Source organism: Dreissena polymorpha, chromosome 3 (assembly GCF_020536995.1).
Source record: "Dreissena polymorpha isolate Duluth1 chromosome 3, UMN_Dpol_1.0, whole genome shotgun sequence".
Lineage (NCBI taxonomy): Eukaryota > Metazoa > Mollusca > Bivalvia > Myida > Dreissenidae > Dreissena > Dreissena polymorpha.
The window spans coordinates 112,356,010-112,374,677 of record NC_068357.1 but is presented as its reverse complement, the minus strand read 5'-3'; the positions used below and the strand labels follow the sequence as shown (position 1 = coordinate 112,374,677).

At 38.0% G+C, this 18,668-nt stretch overlaps 1 protein-coding gene across 1 annotated transcript in view; it reads right to left on the bottom strand.

Annotated features, from left to right (window-relative positions):
* The window catches only part of LOC127871056 (glycerol-3-phosphate acyltransferase 4-like), a 69,834-nt gene that overhangs the window by 31,830 nt on the left and 19,336 nt on the right, over positions 1 to 18,668 (bottom strand). Inside the window, exons 3-7 of the mRNA XM_052413683.1 lie at positions 11,681 to 11,826; positions 9,923 to 9,965; positions 6,983 to 7,037; positions 5,518 to 5,583; positions 3,322 to 3,396 (exon numbers count right to left, since the gene is read on the bottom strand). Coding sequence (XP_052269643.1) covers positions 3,322 to 3,396; positions 5,518 to 5,583; positions 6,983 to 7,037; positions 9,923 to 9,965; positions 11,681 to 11,826 — 385 coding nt within the window. The remainder of the gene's footprint in view (positions 1 to 3,321; positions 3,397 to 5,517; positions 5,584 to 6,982; positions 7,038 to 9,922; positions 9,966 to 11,680; positions 11,827 to 18,668) is intronic.

Sequence of the window (18,668 nt, the reverse complement as noted above, 5' to 3'; positions counted from 1 at the left end):
TGATGATACAACAGGGCTTTTTATATTGATTTAGTGAAATGGTTTGGCCTTCACTTTTGGGAGAAAAATACATATATATATAAAACTGAAAAAGGTGAAAATAAAATCCCAAACGTAGCTTAAAATTTGGAAAAAATTGCATGATTTAAAAAAATCCTCTTAGGGGATGGAAACTTTCCAATGGGGGAAGGGGCCTAAATAAGGTCCTTCCAAAATGAACAAAAAGGCACTGTACAATCAACATATTTTGAGTTAGAGAGAAGGCAAGGTTTATGGGGCATTTTTTCATATTACAAGGGTCAGAAGTGCTTCATGCCATTTGGCTGGTTATTGACCCTTTACCACTTAGAAACGTATTTTGACGCATTTGTGGTCCCATACAAAGTTAAATTTAATTAAAGACCTTTTTTTAACTGATTCAAGTTTTAAAGGCTTTATTTCCAACCCTAAGATACTGATGAGCAGCAAACTGCATAAAACCTGAACATACTGCAAGTTACTCTGGTTTTATGCTGTTTGCACATAGCCATTCCACTTTGCTCTTCAATTCTTTTGCATGACAAGCCGTCCAATGGCTGTGAACAAAATTAATGTACAGTGTCATTTTAAAATCTCACAATGAATGACATAGTTATGGCCCGGACAAGCTCATTTATTGCAATTTTTTTACATTTGAACTCAAAGTGTGACCTTGACCTTGGCAATATCAACGTTATTCTTTGGCATGACACACCGTTCAATGATGGTGAACAAATGTGCCAAATGATTTTAAAGTCTCACAATAAATGACAAAGTTATGGCCCGGACAAGCTCATTTATGGGCAACTCCAAGTGTGACCTTGGCCTTGGAGATATCGATGTACTACTTTTGCATGACACACTGTCCCATGATGTTGAACAAATGTACTAAGTCATTTTAAATCTAACGATAAATGACATAGTTATGGTACGGACAAACTTTCGGTTTAAAACGCACTATGTGGCCCCGTGACCTTGTTTTTGACCCGGCATCACCTATATTCAATCTTGACCTAGACATCATCTAGCTACAACTTCTGACCTAGTTTGGTGAAGATCAGATGAAATTATCGGGACAGACAGACCGACCAACAGACTGACAAAGTGACTCCTATATAGCCCCCAGTATAAAAACAAGCATATATAATATAGCAATTCTTTGTTAACATTCAAATATAGTAGATCTTCTAAATGTAATAAAGCATTTCTTAACAAACTATCAGCAAAGCTTTGTTATGCAGCGACAAAAACAGAATAAACACAACACAAACATAGCACAAGAATATTGTTGATTACTTTGTCTCTTTAAATTAAATAAATAAACTGTAAAACATTAAATTTTAACCATGTGTATAACAGACTAACAGTACCAACGTAACACTTAATTGCAAATAATCAGCCAAAGCAACAAGAAACTGTCGGAGACGGGTGATGCTCCCCAAAGTTTTTTTCTGTCACAATATTGCATTATATATTCAGATAAAAGGAAACGTCTTGATGGCACAGTAGTTGGGGGGACAAGAATTTTTTTATAGAAAATTTCAAAGGGCCATAACTCTGTGAAAAATCATCCGACCAGAACCAGCTGATAATATGCACATCTCCTCTTGGTAGTGGAGCTTCCCATAAAGTTTCATTGAATTCCGGTCATTAGTTGCTGAGAAATAGCCCGGACAAGAATTGCACTTTATGTACAGTTAATGGAAAATTTCAAAGGGCCATAACTCTGTGAAAAATCATCCGACCAGAACCCGCTGATAATATGCACATCTCCTCTTGGTAGTGAAGCATCCCATAAAGTTTCATTGAATTCTGGTCATTAGTTGCTGAGAAATAGCCCTGACAAGAATTGCACTATATGTACAGTTAATGGAAAATTTCAAAGGGCCATAACTCTGTGAAAAATGATCCGACCAGAACCCGCTGATAATATGCACATCTCCTCTTGGTAGTAAAGCTTCCCATAAAGTTTCATTGAATTCCGGTCATTAGTTGCTGAGAAATAGCCTGGACAAGAATTGCACTATATGTACAGTTAATGGAAAATTCCAAAGGGCCATAACTCTGTAAAAAATCATCCGACCAGAACCTGCTGATAATATGCACATCTCCTCTTGGTAGTGAAGCTTCCCATAAAGTTTCATTGAATTCCAGTCATTAATTGCTGAGAAATAGCCTGGACAAGAATTGCACTATATGTACAGTTAATGGAAAATTTCAAAGGGCCATAACTCTGTGAAAAATTATCCGACCAGAACCCGCTGATAATATGCACATCTCCTCTTGGTAGTGAAGCTTCCCATAAAGTTTCATTGAAATCCAGTCATTAGTTGCTGAGAAATAGCCCGGACAAGAATTGCACTATATGTACAGTTAACTGAAAATTTTCAAAGGGCCATAACTCTGTGAAAAATCATCCGACCAAAACCCGCTGATAATATGCACATCTCTTCTTGATAGTTAAACTTCCCATAAAGTTTTATTGAATTCCGGTCATTAGTTGCTGAGAAATAGCCCGGACAAAAATTGTGCATGGACAAACACACGGATAGACGGACGGACGGCCAGACGAAGCGGCGACTATATGCTCCCCCTAAAATAAATTTTGGGGGAGCATAAAAATAATTGTTATCCAAACATAGTAAACCATGTAATCTTACTTACTTAACATCTGGTAAATTACCAATCAGAAACTTGGACACAATGAGAAATGGTAATCTTACTTTACTTACTTGCCATCTGGTAAATTACCAATCAGAAACTCGGACACAATGAGAAATGGTAATCTTACTTTACTTACAATGCCATCTGGTAAATTACCAATCAGAAACGTGGACACAATAAGAAATGGTAATCTTACTTACTTGCCATCTGGTAAATAACCAATCAGAAACGTGGACACAATGAGAAATGGTAATCTTACTTACTTGCCATCTGGAAAATAACCAATCAGAAACGTGGACACAATGAGAAATGGTTATGTAACTTACTTGTCATCTGGAAAATAACCAATCAGAAACGTGGACACAATGAGAAATGGTAATCTTACTAACTTGCCATCTGGTAAATAACCAATCAAAAACGTGGACACAATGAGAAATGGTAATCTTACTTACTTGCCATCTGGAAAATAACCAATCAGAAACGTGGACACAATGAGAAATGGTAATCTTACTTACTTGCCATTTGAAAATAACTAATCAGAAACGTGGTCACAATGAGAAATGGTAATCTTACTTACTTGCCATCTGGAAAATAACCAATCAGAAAGTGGTCACAATGAGAAATGGTAATCTTACTTACTTGCCATCTGGAAAATAACCAATCAGAAACGTGGACACAATGAGAAATGTCAAACCACAGCAACACAGAATCATCCTACAAGACAAAACATGTCAAGTCAAGTCAGGTTTATTGGCATATAATATCTTACACAAACAAACAAGAACATGATGACAGTGCAAATCAAGATGAAATAAATGATAACAAGAGATGTGTTCGTCAGAAACACAATGCCCCCTATTGCGCCACTTTGAAGAAAATAATTTGTTTTTGTTTTTTTTGACCTTTGATCTTGAAGGATGACCTTGACCTTGAACTTACACCACTCAAAATGAGCAGCTTCATGAGAACGCCGCTTTGAATTAAAAAAAAAAAAAAATTGACCTTTGACCTCGAAGGATGACCTTGACCTTCCACCACTAAAAATGTGCAGCTTCATGAGAACGCCGCTTTGAAATATTTTTTTGTGACCTTTGACCTTAAAGGATGACTTTGACCTTGAACTTCCACCACTCAAAATGCGCAGCTTCATGAGATACACATGCATGCCAAATATCAAGTTGCTATCTTCAATATTGAAAAAATTATGGCCAATGTTAAAGTTTTCGGACGGACAGACGCTATATATTAGACATTTGACCTTGAAGGATGACATTCACCTTTCACCACTCAAAATGTGCAGCTCCGTGAGATGCACATGCATGCCAAATATCAAGTTGCTATCTTCAATATTGAAAAAGTTATAACCAATGTTAAAGTTATTTTTTCGGACGGACGGACAGACATACACACAACTGACATACTGACTGACGGACAGTTCAACTGCTATATGCCACCCTACCGGGGGCATAAAAATACGTGGTCATATTAGAAAGCAAATAATTATCTCAACAATAACAATTTACAAAGGAATAGGCAATTATTAGGACAAGGAACAAAATTGTCACAAAACCAGGTTTTCATTGTGAAAAAAAATCTGATTAAGGGAGACAACTCAAACTGAACTTTTAAAATGAACAAACAAAATTAACCCCCTTTGTAAGTTTGTTTCAAAATAAATCTATTTTAAGTTGTGGTGACCTTGACATTGGAGATATTGACGTGATTCTTTCGTGCGACACACCGTCCCATGATGGTGAACAAATGTGCCAAATAATTGTAAAATCTCACAATGAATGACATAGTTATGGCCCAGAAAAGCTCATTTATTGCCAATTTTGACCTTTGAACTCAAAGTGTGACCTTGACCTTGGAGATATCAACGTAATTATTTGGCGCGACACACCGTCCAATGATGGTGAACAAATGTGCCAAATGATTTTAAAATATGACAATGAACGACATAGTTATGGCCCGGACAAGCTTGTTCCGCCCGCCCGCCAGCCCGCCAGCCAGCCCGCCCGCATTCGCCAATTTAATAACCAGTTTTTTCCTTCGGAAAACCTGGTTAATAAGAAGTGTTACTTTTTAAATAAAGACAATAGATTACGCATTATTGTTATTAATGCTAGGTGGGTGAATTTACCAAGGGTGATGATAGTCTTGGATTCTTTTGATAATAACAATTTAAATTTTGACATGGAAGGAAAACTTTGATAATATTAAGGTAAGCGTTGACTTCTTATATATCTATAACAAGGGCATTACTAATAAAAGTGATATTCGTTTTTAATGACTTTCATTAAACACTTTCTTTCAAATGTTTTTCTCTTATTACATAATTGAGTCGTGTTCTAAAAAAACTGGGCATAATATTGTGCGTAAAATGTCGTCCCAGATTAGCCTATGCAGTCCACACAGGCTTATCAGGGACAACACTTTCCGCTTCTATGACATTTATCATTTAAATGAAGTCTCTTCTTAGCAAAAATTTAATTTAGGCGGAAAGTGTCGTCCCTGTCACCACAGGCTAATCTGGGATGACACTTTAAGCACATGCATTATGCCCTGTTTTCTCAGAACGCGACATAATTAAATTCCTGCACCTGTTGTAAACACTACCTATTTCTTAATGGTCTTAAGCTACCCAATACTTATATTTCTTTGTTTTTATTTTGAAATTTAGGTTCATTCCCACAAACTGAAATTATTTCATTTCAACAACAGGCATTTATTTAAATATATAGTAATTGTAATTTATAGGAATGAACTGATGTATACAGGATATGATGATAAGATACAAAATGACCAACAAATGTGATAAAATTGGGCACAAACCTAAATGGCAGTAAGATACAGTAGCGTATTGCACATCCTATTCCATACAGGAACGTTAGTCTCCAACTGAAGCAATAAAACAATACAGTACAGTGTTTTTTTATGGGTAAAATTTGGAGATCCAAACATATACAATTTTCCCTAATCAATGCATAAAATGCCAAAATGAAGATTTTCCACACATTTTTGGTGTGTAAATGTTTAATGAAGTTATGAACTATGAGTTGAACCTAAATAAATGTAAGAATGGAAACCCTTATTCTGAATGTCATAGTTTTTGTAAGCAAACAAGTTGCCAGGACAACCCATTAGCGTTCAACTGAGTTTATTGACATGATTTTAGACACAAATGACACAACTGACCCAGACTCAAACGTGTGGCCTCTAGTGACAAGGTTTCTATAAGATTTGACCTTGTGACCAAGTTTTTGTTGCATGTGAATCAGATGCCAATACAGCCTTTGTAATTCCAAGATAATCATTTTGAAAAGGTTTCATAAAGCTTGCATCATAATGTCGCCAGATCTGATCTCATTATAGATATTGTTTCATCCAGATTGAGTCATCAATGTAGCCTCTAGCAAGGTAACAGGCCTTCTCAAAGAATTGATTGGATCACCAATTTTTGGAAGCACGGGAACCAGATTCGAACTCAGCCATGAACATTTGAAGATAAACATTTTTGAGACAAGTCTTATTATTATCTAGTCATAAATGTGGTCTCTACATTGGTAAAAGGGTTTTTCTAAGATTTGACCATATGACCTGGATATTGGACGCACGTAATCCAGACATAAACTTTAAATTTAAAGATAAACATTCTGACCAAATTTTACAAAGATCATGTCATACAAGTACTTTTTTTCCTAGAAAGGATGCAGATTTTAGTTAACAACTATTTTTGTAACCATAGCTACTAAGATTACAGTCTGACAAAAACATGGAAATGGCATCTATATTCACCATATGGCCTTCTATCCACATATCAAGTCTCATCAACATAGCTAAAGTACTTGTTGAGTTATCACAGGATCAAGACCAGGAAGGAACGATGGTATAGGGAACCACAGACACACAATAATGGGACAATATTGGCAATAAACAATTCTCTAGTAAACAAGAGATGTGTTTGACAGAAACACAATGCCCCCTAATATGCCGCTTTTAATATTTTTTTTACCTTTGACCTTGATGGATGACGTTGACCTTGACCTTTCATCACCCAAAATGTGCAGCTCCATGAGATACACATGCATGCCAAATATCAAGTTGCTACGTTCAACATTGCAAAAGTTATGAAGAAGGTTAAAGTTTTAATCAAAGTTTTGGGACACAGACACATACAATGACAGACAGGCCAAAAAAATATACCCCTGATCTTTCGATCCGGGGGGCATAAAAATAAATGGATATTATATCTAGTTGTGGCAGTCTATTATTTGTATGTTCATCCAGTGTCACTTACCTTATAAACTGATATCCTAAATCTGTTCTTGTTAATAAATTCCAGCTTTTCAATTCTGAAACAGATTAAAGCATTTCAGAAATTTCAAGACGAGTCATATAAGTAAACTAAAATTCTTTGCACAACATTTCCTCTATTGCAGCTTTGGTTTCTCTTGATTAAAGCATTTCATCATCCATAAAGATCAACATTGTTGTCTTATATAACTGTACTAATCATAGTCACTTTCAAGAAAGGAGTGAACATTTTTGGAGGTTTTTCAACCAAAATATGTACTGTGTATTGTTTACATTATAATACACTTTTTAAAGAAAAGAATGAAATTAAAATGTGTTAATGACTAAAATTGCTTCAAGTAAGAGACAATTACCTTCAGTTAAAAATCACGCTGTTTTCAAGAGAGTACCACAAATTGAAGTATTCAAAATATAAAACACTAATTACAACAGAAGTCACAGTAATGATAAAACCATTAACGCGAGTCCCGCTCTAGGGAAACTTGGTTTAACGCTTCAGGGTAAAGTTTTGCTCCAGTATAGCCTGTGCAGTTTGCACAGGCTTATCAGGGAAAAATTGTTCTACCTGAACTGGATTTTTGCTAAGAAAAGACTTCCTTAAACAAGAGGGCCAAGATGGCCCTAGTTCGCTCACCTGAGAGGAGTCGGTTCATTCAATCTTTACCAAATGTCAAACTTGACCTAAATATTGTCCAGACAAACATCCTGGTCAAGTTTCATCATTATTTCATCTGCGAGTCATGATCAATGTACCTATGAAATTTCATGATCCTAGGCGTAAGCATTCTTGAGTTATCATCCGAAAACCATTTTTCTAAGTTGAGTCACTGTGACCTTAACAGCCATTGTGTGAATACGTTTTTTGGAACTGTGACCTTGACCTTTGACTTAGTGACCTGATAATCAATAGGGGTCATCTGCGAGTCATGATTAATATACCTATGAAGTTTCATGAACCTAGGCATAAGCGTTCTTGAGTTATCATCCAGAAACCATTTTACTATTTCAGGTCACGGTGACCTTGACCTTTGACCTAGTGACCTGAAAATCAATAGGGGTCATCTTCCAGTCATAAATAAATGTACCTATGAAGTTTCATGATCCTAGGCATAAGCATTCTTGAGTTATCATCCAGAAACCATTTTACTATTTCAGGTCACTGTGACCTTGACCTTTGACCTAGTGACCTGAAAATTAGTAGGCCTAGGCCTAGGCGTTCTTGAGTTATCATCCGGAAACCATTTTACTATTTCGAGTCATGACCTTGACCTTTGACCTAGTGACCTGAAAATCAATAGGGGTCATCTACGAGTTATGATCAATGTACCTATGAAGTTTCATGATCCTAGGCCTAAGTGTTCTTGAGTTATCATTCGGAAACCATTTTACTATTTCGGGTCATCGTGACCTTGAACTTTGACTTAGTGACCTGAAAATCAATAGGGATCATCTGCGAGTCATGATCAATGTATCTATGAAGTTTCATGATCCTAGGCATAAGGGTTCTTGAGTTATCATCCGGAAACCATTTAACTGCTTTGGGTCACCATGACCTTGACCTTTGACCTAGTGACCTGAAAATCAATAGGGGTCATCTGCGAGTCATGATCAATGTTATCTATGAAGTTTCATTATCCTAGACATAAGTGTTCTTGAGTAATCATCCGGAAACCATTTTAATATTTCGGGTCATCGTGACCTTGACCTTTGACCTAGTGACCTGAAAATCAATAGGGGTCATCTGCGAGTCATGATCAATGTACCTATGAAGTTTCATGATCCTTGGCATAAGCGCTCTTGATTTATCATCCGGAAACAATCTGGTGGACAGACGGACCGACCTGAGCAAAAAAAAATACCCCCTCTTCTTTGAAAGGGGGGGGGGGGCATAATGAGAAAACTGCCCCCCTCCCAGCAGCCATGTTATTCAACTGACCGGAACCATTTTTGAACTTGACTCTCGTATCAAGGAAACAAATGTTCTGAGCAAATTTCATGAAAATTGGGCCAAAAATGTGACTTCTACTGTGTTCACATGTTTTCAATATATACATATAGAGAAAAATGCCCCGCCCACTGGCGGCCATTTTTTGTCATTGATCCCGACCATTTTCAAACTCGTCCGAGATATCAATAAAAGCAATGTTTTGACCAACTTTCATGATGATTGGGCAAAAATTGTGACTTCTAGAGTGTTTATAAGGTTTCTCTATAGCCAAATAGGGAAAACTGCCACTATATACATAGAGAAAAATGCCCTGCCCACTGGCGGATATGTTTTTTCACCGATCTTGACCATTTTCAAACTCGTCCGACACATCAATTGAACCAATGTTTTGACCAACTTTCATGATGATTGGGCAAAAATTGTGACTTCTAGAGTGTTAACAAGCTTTCTCTAAAGCCAAATAAGGAAAACTGCCCCGCCCACTGGCGGCCATGTTTTTCAACGGATCGGAACCACTTTTGAACTCAACAAAGATATCATTAAGACAAACATTTTGACAAAGTTACATGAAGATTGGGCATGAAATGTGACATCTACAGTGTTTACAAGGTTTTTCCTTTTTTTTTACCTAGTGACCTAGTTTTTGACCCGGCACAACCCAGTTTCGAACTCGGCCGAGATTTCATTGGGACAAAGCTTCTCACCAAGTTTCATGAAGATGGGACAAGAAATGTGGCCTCTAGAGTGTTAACGAACAAATATTTACGGACGGACGGACATACGACGGACATACGACGGACAAAGACCGCTCACAAAAGCTCACCTGAGCAATCAGGTGAGCTAAAAAAAATATACCTTAAAGCGGAAAGTGTCATCCCTGATAAGACTGTGCTGATTGCACAGGCTACTCTGGGACAACACTCTATGCACATTCATTAAGCCTGGTTTTCTCAAGCAAGGCTCATTTAATCTCACCTTCAGCAGCAAATCTTTGTGTAACATCATCTTGAATTATGGACTGAAATGAGATATCACAAACACATCAGTACAAATCTTTGTGTAACATCATCTTGAATTATGGACTGAAATGAGATATCACAAACACATCAGTACAAATCTTTGTGTAACATCATCTTGAATTATGGACTGAAATGAGATATCACAAACACATCAGTTCCCCTACGTTTTGGGAAGTTTCAAGAGTTAAAATGAAAATGATTTACATGCAATAAACAGTTCAGAAAAAACGTATATGGTGAACAAAATGCAGGAATATTTAACAGTTGAGTGGGACACTTAAATATTGTCATTTGTTACAATAATTTTCTTAAAATGTTGTAATCTCAAAGCTTCAAAGTTCCACAGTTCTAACCACCCATAATTGGTATTCCAATATGGAAATTATTGTATTTTAAAAATAAAATAGTCCATTTACTCTCCTTAAAATTAGATTTAAACATGATTTTATACCAGTCTATTGATCTGATATGCCTATCTAAATTTTAGTGGTTTTTTTTTATTAATGAGGTCCTTCCCAGTCTGCACTCCTTGCAGACCTGGAGTGTGTTCCGGCACTCCTACGCAAATAACTTACTAGACAAATATTAGTAGGGAAGACTTTTAAATAATAGCTCAAATCTCCAAGTGTATTTATTAAAAGAGCTGTCAGAGGACAGCGCGCTCGACTATTCGAGTGCTTGACAGTATAACATAAGCCATCATGGCGAAATTGTTCATATTCAATGATTTATAAGACGATTTTTCAAAAATAAAAAAAAGGAAAAAAAATAAATATATTTTTGTTTGGGGGTTGGGGAGGGGGGTTGAGAGGGGGTATAATGTGGGGTGTGGTCATTTATTAGACGATCTTTCAAAAATAAAAAAAGGAAAAAAAAAAAAACAAAAAAATTTGGGGGGGGGGGGAGGTAGGGGGGTATAATGTGGGGGGGGGGGGGTTATTTATTAGATGATGTTAAAAAAAAATGGGGGGTAGGTGGGGGGTAGAGGGGTGGGGGGTGAGAGGGGGTATAATGTGGGGTGGGGTATTTTATTACATTCGTAAATGTAGATGATGTTTAAATAAAAAATTGGGGGGGGGGGACGTTGGGAGGGGGGAAGGGATTCTGTGTAGGAGCGTGGGGTATTGTTTGGGTGGAATCCATTGTGGTATTCAGTTAAGTGTTGTTTTGTCAAATTAATAATAAAATGTGATCATAAATAAAGAAGTTATGGCAATTTAAGCAAAATGTTCAATTATCTAAGTGTAAAAGGGGCAATAGTTATGTCAAAATGCTTGATACAGTGGTCTGCTCTTGTTTATAGGTTGGGGTCATGTTGGTAAACAAGTATGCAAAATATGAAAGCAATATGTCAAGGGACCATCAAAATAATTGGGGTAGTACGAAAACTTTAACATTTGCACCCTAACGCTAACGGAACGGAAACGCCGACGCCGGGGTGAGTAGTATAGCTTCACTATATATATTTCATATATTATAGTAAAGCTAAAAATGCCATTGTCTTTGCTCGTGGAAGGAAACCATGATAATCAACAACAAAAAACGCCTCACATGTCTGGTGGAAAGCAATCTGATATATCAGACTGGGAGTGAGCATTGAACCTTGGGCACCAATGATGTTCTCTGGGGAAGCCTGCATAGTGCAAATTATAACAGAAAGTTAAATAACCACTTTCTACTTTCATCACGGTACCATGATCTTCCATGTACATACTTCCATTCCACATTTCAAGAAGTACATGATATCAGATATGTTGAATTCCCTTTTCCATGACATGTCATAGTCTGGCCGTTTGGATGGTATCTTGATCCCTTCAGTGGCAGATATGGAAATGTCTCTACGAATTACGGTGTACGAGTCTGAAAAACACACACACACACAAAACACTTTCAGACCGCTACTAACATCTGCATGACAAACAGTTATGGGATTTTTCTCAACACTCTGGAAGAGGCCCAAAGCCTTAATTTCCAGAGAAAATTAGCATTTAAGCATACCAGTTTGAGGAAAGTTCAGGAAAACGTTTAATTGCAGGGAATTTTTTTTTAAAGGGTGAAATTAAGGTTTGACAAAACAATGAATAATTTCAGAATTTCTGAAAAAGGCAAAAACAATTGATCTTATCCCCTGCAGTTTAAGCCTTTACATCAAAAACTATAACAGGAGAGGCCAACAGTCGCAAAGAATTTTTTTTTGGTTCATACAGGGCCCTCGTTTGGCCATTTTGGGGGCCGAAATTCGGCCCCTTTTCCCCTTAAAATAGTATACTTTTTTCCCCTTTTTCAGCTAAAAATTACCCCCTTCAAAAAATAAAATATTTTTATTTTTATACTTTTAAACATATGTTGCCAGCTGGTATCGTGCTATTAACCTTTGATTAAATGTATAATTATGTAAATTCCATTAAAATATAGCAATTTTAATTGTTGAATGGTTGGTGAAAAGACCTTCTAAAATTCCTTTTTTCGCCAAAAACGACGCAAAATTCCCTACTCTAAGGGCCCTGGCCCCAATCCCCCAAAGTGTAGCAAGGGCCCTGGTTCATATGACATTATGGTAAAAGTTTAATTTGAACTGTCCTTTTGTGTGTACATGTATATAAATAGTATCAGGTTCCTCTTCTGTCAAATATGGGCATTAACATGATTAATAACATAATTATAAGACGCTCTACCACTAAAAATAAATAAATCAATTAAAATTATCATTTAAGTTTTTAACTATAGCCATGCTCAAATTATTTTCATTTTAATGTTAAGATTACCAACATAACATCTGTTTAAAAAAAGATTATAATTCTCTTTAGGCATAACTGCACAGACATCCTCCAATATTTAACAGCTACGGTTAATCAGTGCTTACTTTGTTTTTTCTTTCTACTGCTTGATTGATGATTTAATCAACAATTTAGATTCAGCGTTCTAGATAAGATACGTATCAGCGTAATATACACATTAGAAATACAAATTTTTTAAATAAAATTCATTTTAATTATTAAATACTTACCTGTTATCGTATGCTTATACTTTCCAAGGGGAAATAACTCATCCGGAATTTTAACTGGGAATCCGCCACCTCAATACCGTAATACAGGCCAGGTTAAACATAGTGCAATGCAATCTAGCCAAAAATCGGTAACCAACCCTCAATATTCTTTCAATATATATACAAAAATATTAATTGAATAGCGGGGTGGGAGGTGGGACTTACCGATAACAGGTAAGTATTTAATAATTAAAATGAATTTTATTTAAAAAATTTGTTTTAATGTCATAAATACTGACCTGTTATCGTATGCTGATTTTGCAGCTGCGGTGGGAAGGTTCGTATATATTTTCCCAACACAGTAGAACCCATAAACAGGGTTATCAGCTAATGATATCAAGTAATCTTCGTTAAAACGGTATTAATTATGACTTCTCGGACAGAGTAATATGTCTATGTCGTAAAGAAGACACTACCGTTAGTGAAACCACAACAAGCCCAAACGTATACAAATTGTATTGTTGGCACTTCAGAAAACGAAGATAAAAAGATGACAAGGTGGTCGGATTCCTCCAGTAAACAGCTTAGAGCACGTCAAAAAGTGGGGTGTGATTAATATATGCCCACAAAACAGACAGAGCTCTTAATTCATGCGGTCAGATCCTAAAAAGGAATGAATCCTTAGATAGGATAAGATTAACTTTCCTTAGTCGAGGTCTAACCCCGAGAAATAGAAGCCGCAGACACATCTCCCCCCCCCCCTTTTTTGGGGAAATGAAGAGTGTCTTTGAGAACCTCGAATGGACTTCTGACTAACACTGCTGAGATAGAACTTCAAAGCCCTGATTGCCCAAAGAAGTTTATCCTCATCTTCATGACTACCAGTTTAAGAAAACTTGGAAACTTGAAGGTAGAAGCCATATAGAGGACTTGATATTAAGCAAGGAATCCTGGCTGACACAACAAAGTGAAAACGACAATAGATCCAACTGGAATTGGTCGTATTCAACAGAAAAAGCATGAATTTCACTTCTCCGTATGGTAAAAGCCATAATAAGAAGGAAAACCGTCTTAAACTTATATTGGAACTGTTAATAAGCCTGATGAAAAAGGTTCATAGGGAGCTCATTAAGCATCCCAACATGTTACACAAGTCAAAACCGCTTAAGAAGGTAAAGGAACGAAAAACATAGTGTTGACGTTCCATAGTTTGGATCAGTTCCAAAATAGGTAAGACAGCACAGAGTTGCTATGACTTACACAAAACAAGGTATACGAAAGCATAATCTCTATCCTTTGATGAAGAAAAGAACAAATTCCTTATCATCAAGAAAAAGATGAGAAAAACCTCTATGTATCTAGCAGAGTGATTAAGGTAATAACTATGCTCTCAATTACCCAGTAAAAAAAATATGTCTCAGTGAGATATGATATTTGACCTGTGAAGAAGTTTCCTGAAAATAATTGTACAGGAGACTTAAAAGGTCGTAGAACCATAATCCCATGGTTCATTAAGTATATTTCATGAAATTATGGCAAAAACTCAGTTATTGCAAAAACTCACCAAGAAGGCAAGATATTCCAGTTTATGTCAATGGACGAATGTATAACAATCGCACACCCTGCTGGATCGATTTCTGTGAACTGCATTGTTGACGTTGTTCAGCATACCGGTATACACTGCGATATACGATCGCATAACGCTAATAACTAGCGTTTGATGATAAACAACATTCTTTGATATACTATGTACACCATGCAACTCGTCTGCAACTTCACTGCCGCGCATGCGCAATTACATTATTGAACCCAACGAAAAAATAATTCGAAAGAAAGAACTGCAGGACAAAACGTCCAACAGGGCGTTGAGACGAACTGGTATGAGAAAGACGATAGAGAAAATTTGTTGTTCTTGCAAAGAACGAATAAGTTCCTGATTTCAGGTTACAAGGAGTGATAATATGATCACCTCCGTGTCTGTAAGTAAACCACGACCGATGTGTGATAGTTGAAACCATCACAAAGGAATCGTGAAAATGTGTTGTAAATGAAAAACAGCTAAAAAGAATTTTCGCTTTTCAAGATGTAGATGTGCAGGTGATTTTCGTTAGGATACCACATAATTGAGAAAATCAAGATACGTTGTTCTATGTGATCATCCATAACCTTATCTGCTCACATCTGTATAAGATGTAAGGAAGGTTGTGGTAGAATAAACTATATTCTTGCCAAGATAATCTTCTAGTCTAGACACCACTGAATAGTGGTAAATAATGACAAAAAGATGGAAATCTGTGTCATTAAATAATCCCGAGATTAATACAATTATCTTAAAAATAAAGCTGAAACGGACGTAAGAAAAGACATCTCAGCAGAAGGACCGGTGACCGGACCGGTAAATACCGACCGGTGACCGGAACCATTTGTCAAGGATGGGTGGGCAAAGAAACCACGGCAAGCCGAACTTTCCCACTCCAAACACACTTGAAAATTGGTAGAATAGGACAGTGTTTAACACTTATAAGTTTATGACCTATCTACAGAATATAGCCTCTTCTTGAACCAATAACAGGCGCCTTTAAAATCCTGAATAATACAGGTCGCGAAGTCATCGATTTGCGAAGTACGGAAATATGATTGATAGTGGTACCTCCGGAATCGGAGGTGTGATGGCAGAAAAAGGTGAAAACCCTAGGGGTAACCTTAAGCGGGTCCACGCTTGCCGGTAGAATGCATGGAAGTCTTAAATTCTGACTTGATTAATCCATTTACTTCAAGACTTCTAACCGGGACAAATTCCGAAAGGAATACGACCAGTTATAGGAAGACGGCCTGTTATGGCCAGAAGTGTAATAGAAGAATAACTTTAAGATGAGGTCCCTCCAGATCCTAGGATCTAAGATCTGAGTTCAATAGGTCCTAAGCCATCTACAAGACTGTAGCCGCTATGCGGTCAATCTGATAGGCAATCCTATGTATCAGAACTCTTGTTGATTCCAGTAGCTTGAAAATATGCACTGCCGTAGGAGCAATAGAAAAGCAGAAGTCGATACAAATGTCGTCTTGCTAATCCTGCTAGCGTCATTAATGTGTCCCAACTGTTCCGTGACACTGACTGCAAAGTCTGTAGCCGACAGGTAAAGGCGGTTAAAACAATTCATCCTTCGGGTCTCGAACATAAATTAATAGAGGTCAAATAGTAATGTTCGACCTCAATGCTAGTCTCCGAGCCCACTTCAGCCGATCTATCTGCAAGACCAGTAGTCTGCATGTAGCCGGTTGAGATAGAAGTACAAATAACAGATATAGCATGATTTGGTAACCGTCGCCAGTAGAACATCAGTATTGAAAAACACAAAAAGTCATGTAGATTGTTGAATCCATAAAATATAGTATTCAATACAATCATAGCCAGGGATATACAACTATGTAATGTAGATGATACCCGTGATACTAAAAATTGACCGATGAAAACACAGTGGAATACCGGTAATTGGTAAGTGGTGACCGAACCGGACCGGTCAATGACCGGTAACTGTAGCCCGGTGAACGGACCAGTCATAATATGACCGGTGACGTTACCAGTTAAAGACCGAAAAATGGTGGAATCCATATGGTCTGTTATCAATGTCAAGCACTGCTCGGAAAAGAAGATCATGCCAAAAAATCCAATCCGATGGCGATGAGACATCACTTATTCTGACCGGTGATCAGTGATCGGTGATATGACCGATGAATGGTGACCAATGTCCGGTGATCGGGACCGGTATAATATAACTGCGTCAGAATGGAAATATCTGGTGCAGAAGAATGACCATCCACGAAGTCATCTGATAATGTTAACCGGAAAACAACGGTAGATTATCAGTATTAATAGGCATAAGTGTCCTTGTAGTCGTAGTGGAGAAAAGAACAGCTTATCCCGAAGCCTGAATGTTAAACGAACTAGTGTTCGTATACAACTACGGCTCGGTGACTGCAACATGTGTGGATGCCATAAGAAGAACCATCACACGTGGAATGGAGACATGATATTCCTAAAGGAATAAAATGGAGAACGTCGATATGACCAGTAGGTTCATAAACGCCTACGTGAGAAGTGGCGACATCCATATAACTTCGATGCCGAAATATTGTTCGGCTACGCTGGAAATATTGTCTTCTACAATATTGTCTCCGTGAGCATTGACATGATCGCTTACGAGCGTATCAACGCCGAGAACTGCTCAATGAAGGAGAGGTATGTTCGATAACTATCCAGTGGTGCTCAATGCAGTCCGCTGATGTCTACGAAGAATAGGAGAATAATTCAATGAAGAAGACCGAGTTCTTCCTCTTGACCGGTGACTGGTGTTATCGGTGGCAGGCCTAACTGATGACTGTTGACCGGTGACCGGAGCGGTGATCAATGACCGGACTGGTGACCGGACCGGACCGTTGACATGACCGGACCGGTGACATGACCTGACTGGTGACATGACCGGTGACCGGACCGGACCGGTGACCGGTGATTAATGACCGGACCGGTGACCGGACCGGTGACATGACCGGTGACCGGACCAGACCGGTGACCGGACCGGTGACATGACCGGTGACGGGACCGGTGACATGACCGGTGACCGGACCGGTGATCAATGACCGGACCGGTGACCGGACCGGACCGGTGACATGACCGGTGACCGGACCGGTGACATGACCGGTGACCAGACCGGACCGGTGACATGACCGATGACCGGACCGGTGATCAATGACCGGACCGGACCGGTGACATGACCAGTGACCGGACCGGCCGGTCAGACGTCGATCAATGGTCCGTGATCAACGTCCCCGGTGACGTACCGGTCATATCATGACCAGTGTTGTCACCGGATAATGACCGTATGGCGGATGCCAAATGGTCCGGCATTGGTCGATGTCCTTGACCAATGCCATCGGGCAAAGACCGGCTGACGGGTGTCGCCATATGGTCTGATGTTGACCAACTGTCTAAGAGACTTAGCATAGTACGGTCGCGATCGTGCCCGATACCCGGTGACTGACACTGCAACTATCATCCATGATCTGCGAAGTCACCGGGTATTTATCCACTCTTGTTTCTGCGACCATCATGTAGTCGAATATATGAAAAACAAGAGCAAAGCATATTCAACCATAAACTGGTCACAGACCAGATTATAATACGGCACATAAAATCATTATTTGACCATAATGAAAATTATAATAATACTGCCGTAGATCATAAATTAAACAAAAGTTTAATTCAAAACAGATGAAAAATAAAATGACGATCAATTAGATTGTCATACGGAACGTTAAAATCATTATTGCACACAATGGCAAATGATAAACAATCTGTCAATAGAAGAACACGCTTTGCACGATCTCGTAACACATTAGAAGAACATGCTTTGCACGTTCTAGCAATGTATTAGAAGAGCACGTTTTGCACGTGGTCGTTCGCGCCTGAAAACACCCAGCATGGTAGAAATAAACCATTGTTCGATAAAAACAAGCATGGCTTACCTTTTACAAATGAAACAAAATCCATTAAATCCACACAAATTAATCCGAATGAGAAATAAAAAGATAAATAACACAATTTATCTATTCAAAACCCCAATCAACCAAGTGAAAAACAATATTTTAATTCAGAGCCGTAAAAGACACGTATACACCTGGTTGATCCGGAAAGAATATTGAGGGTTGGTTACCGATT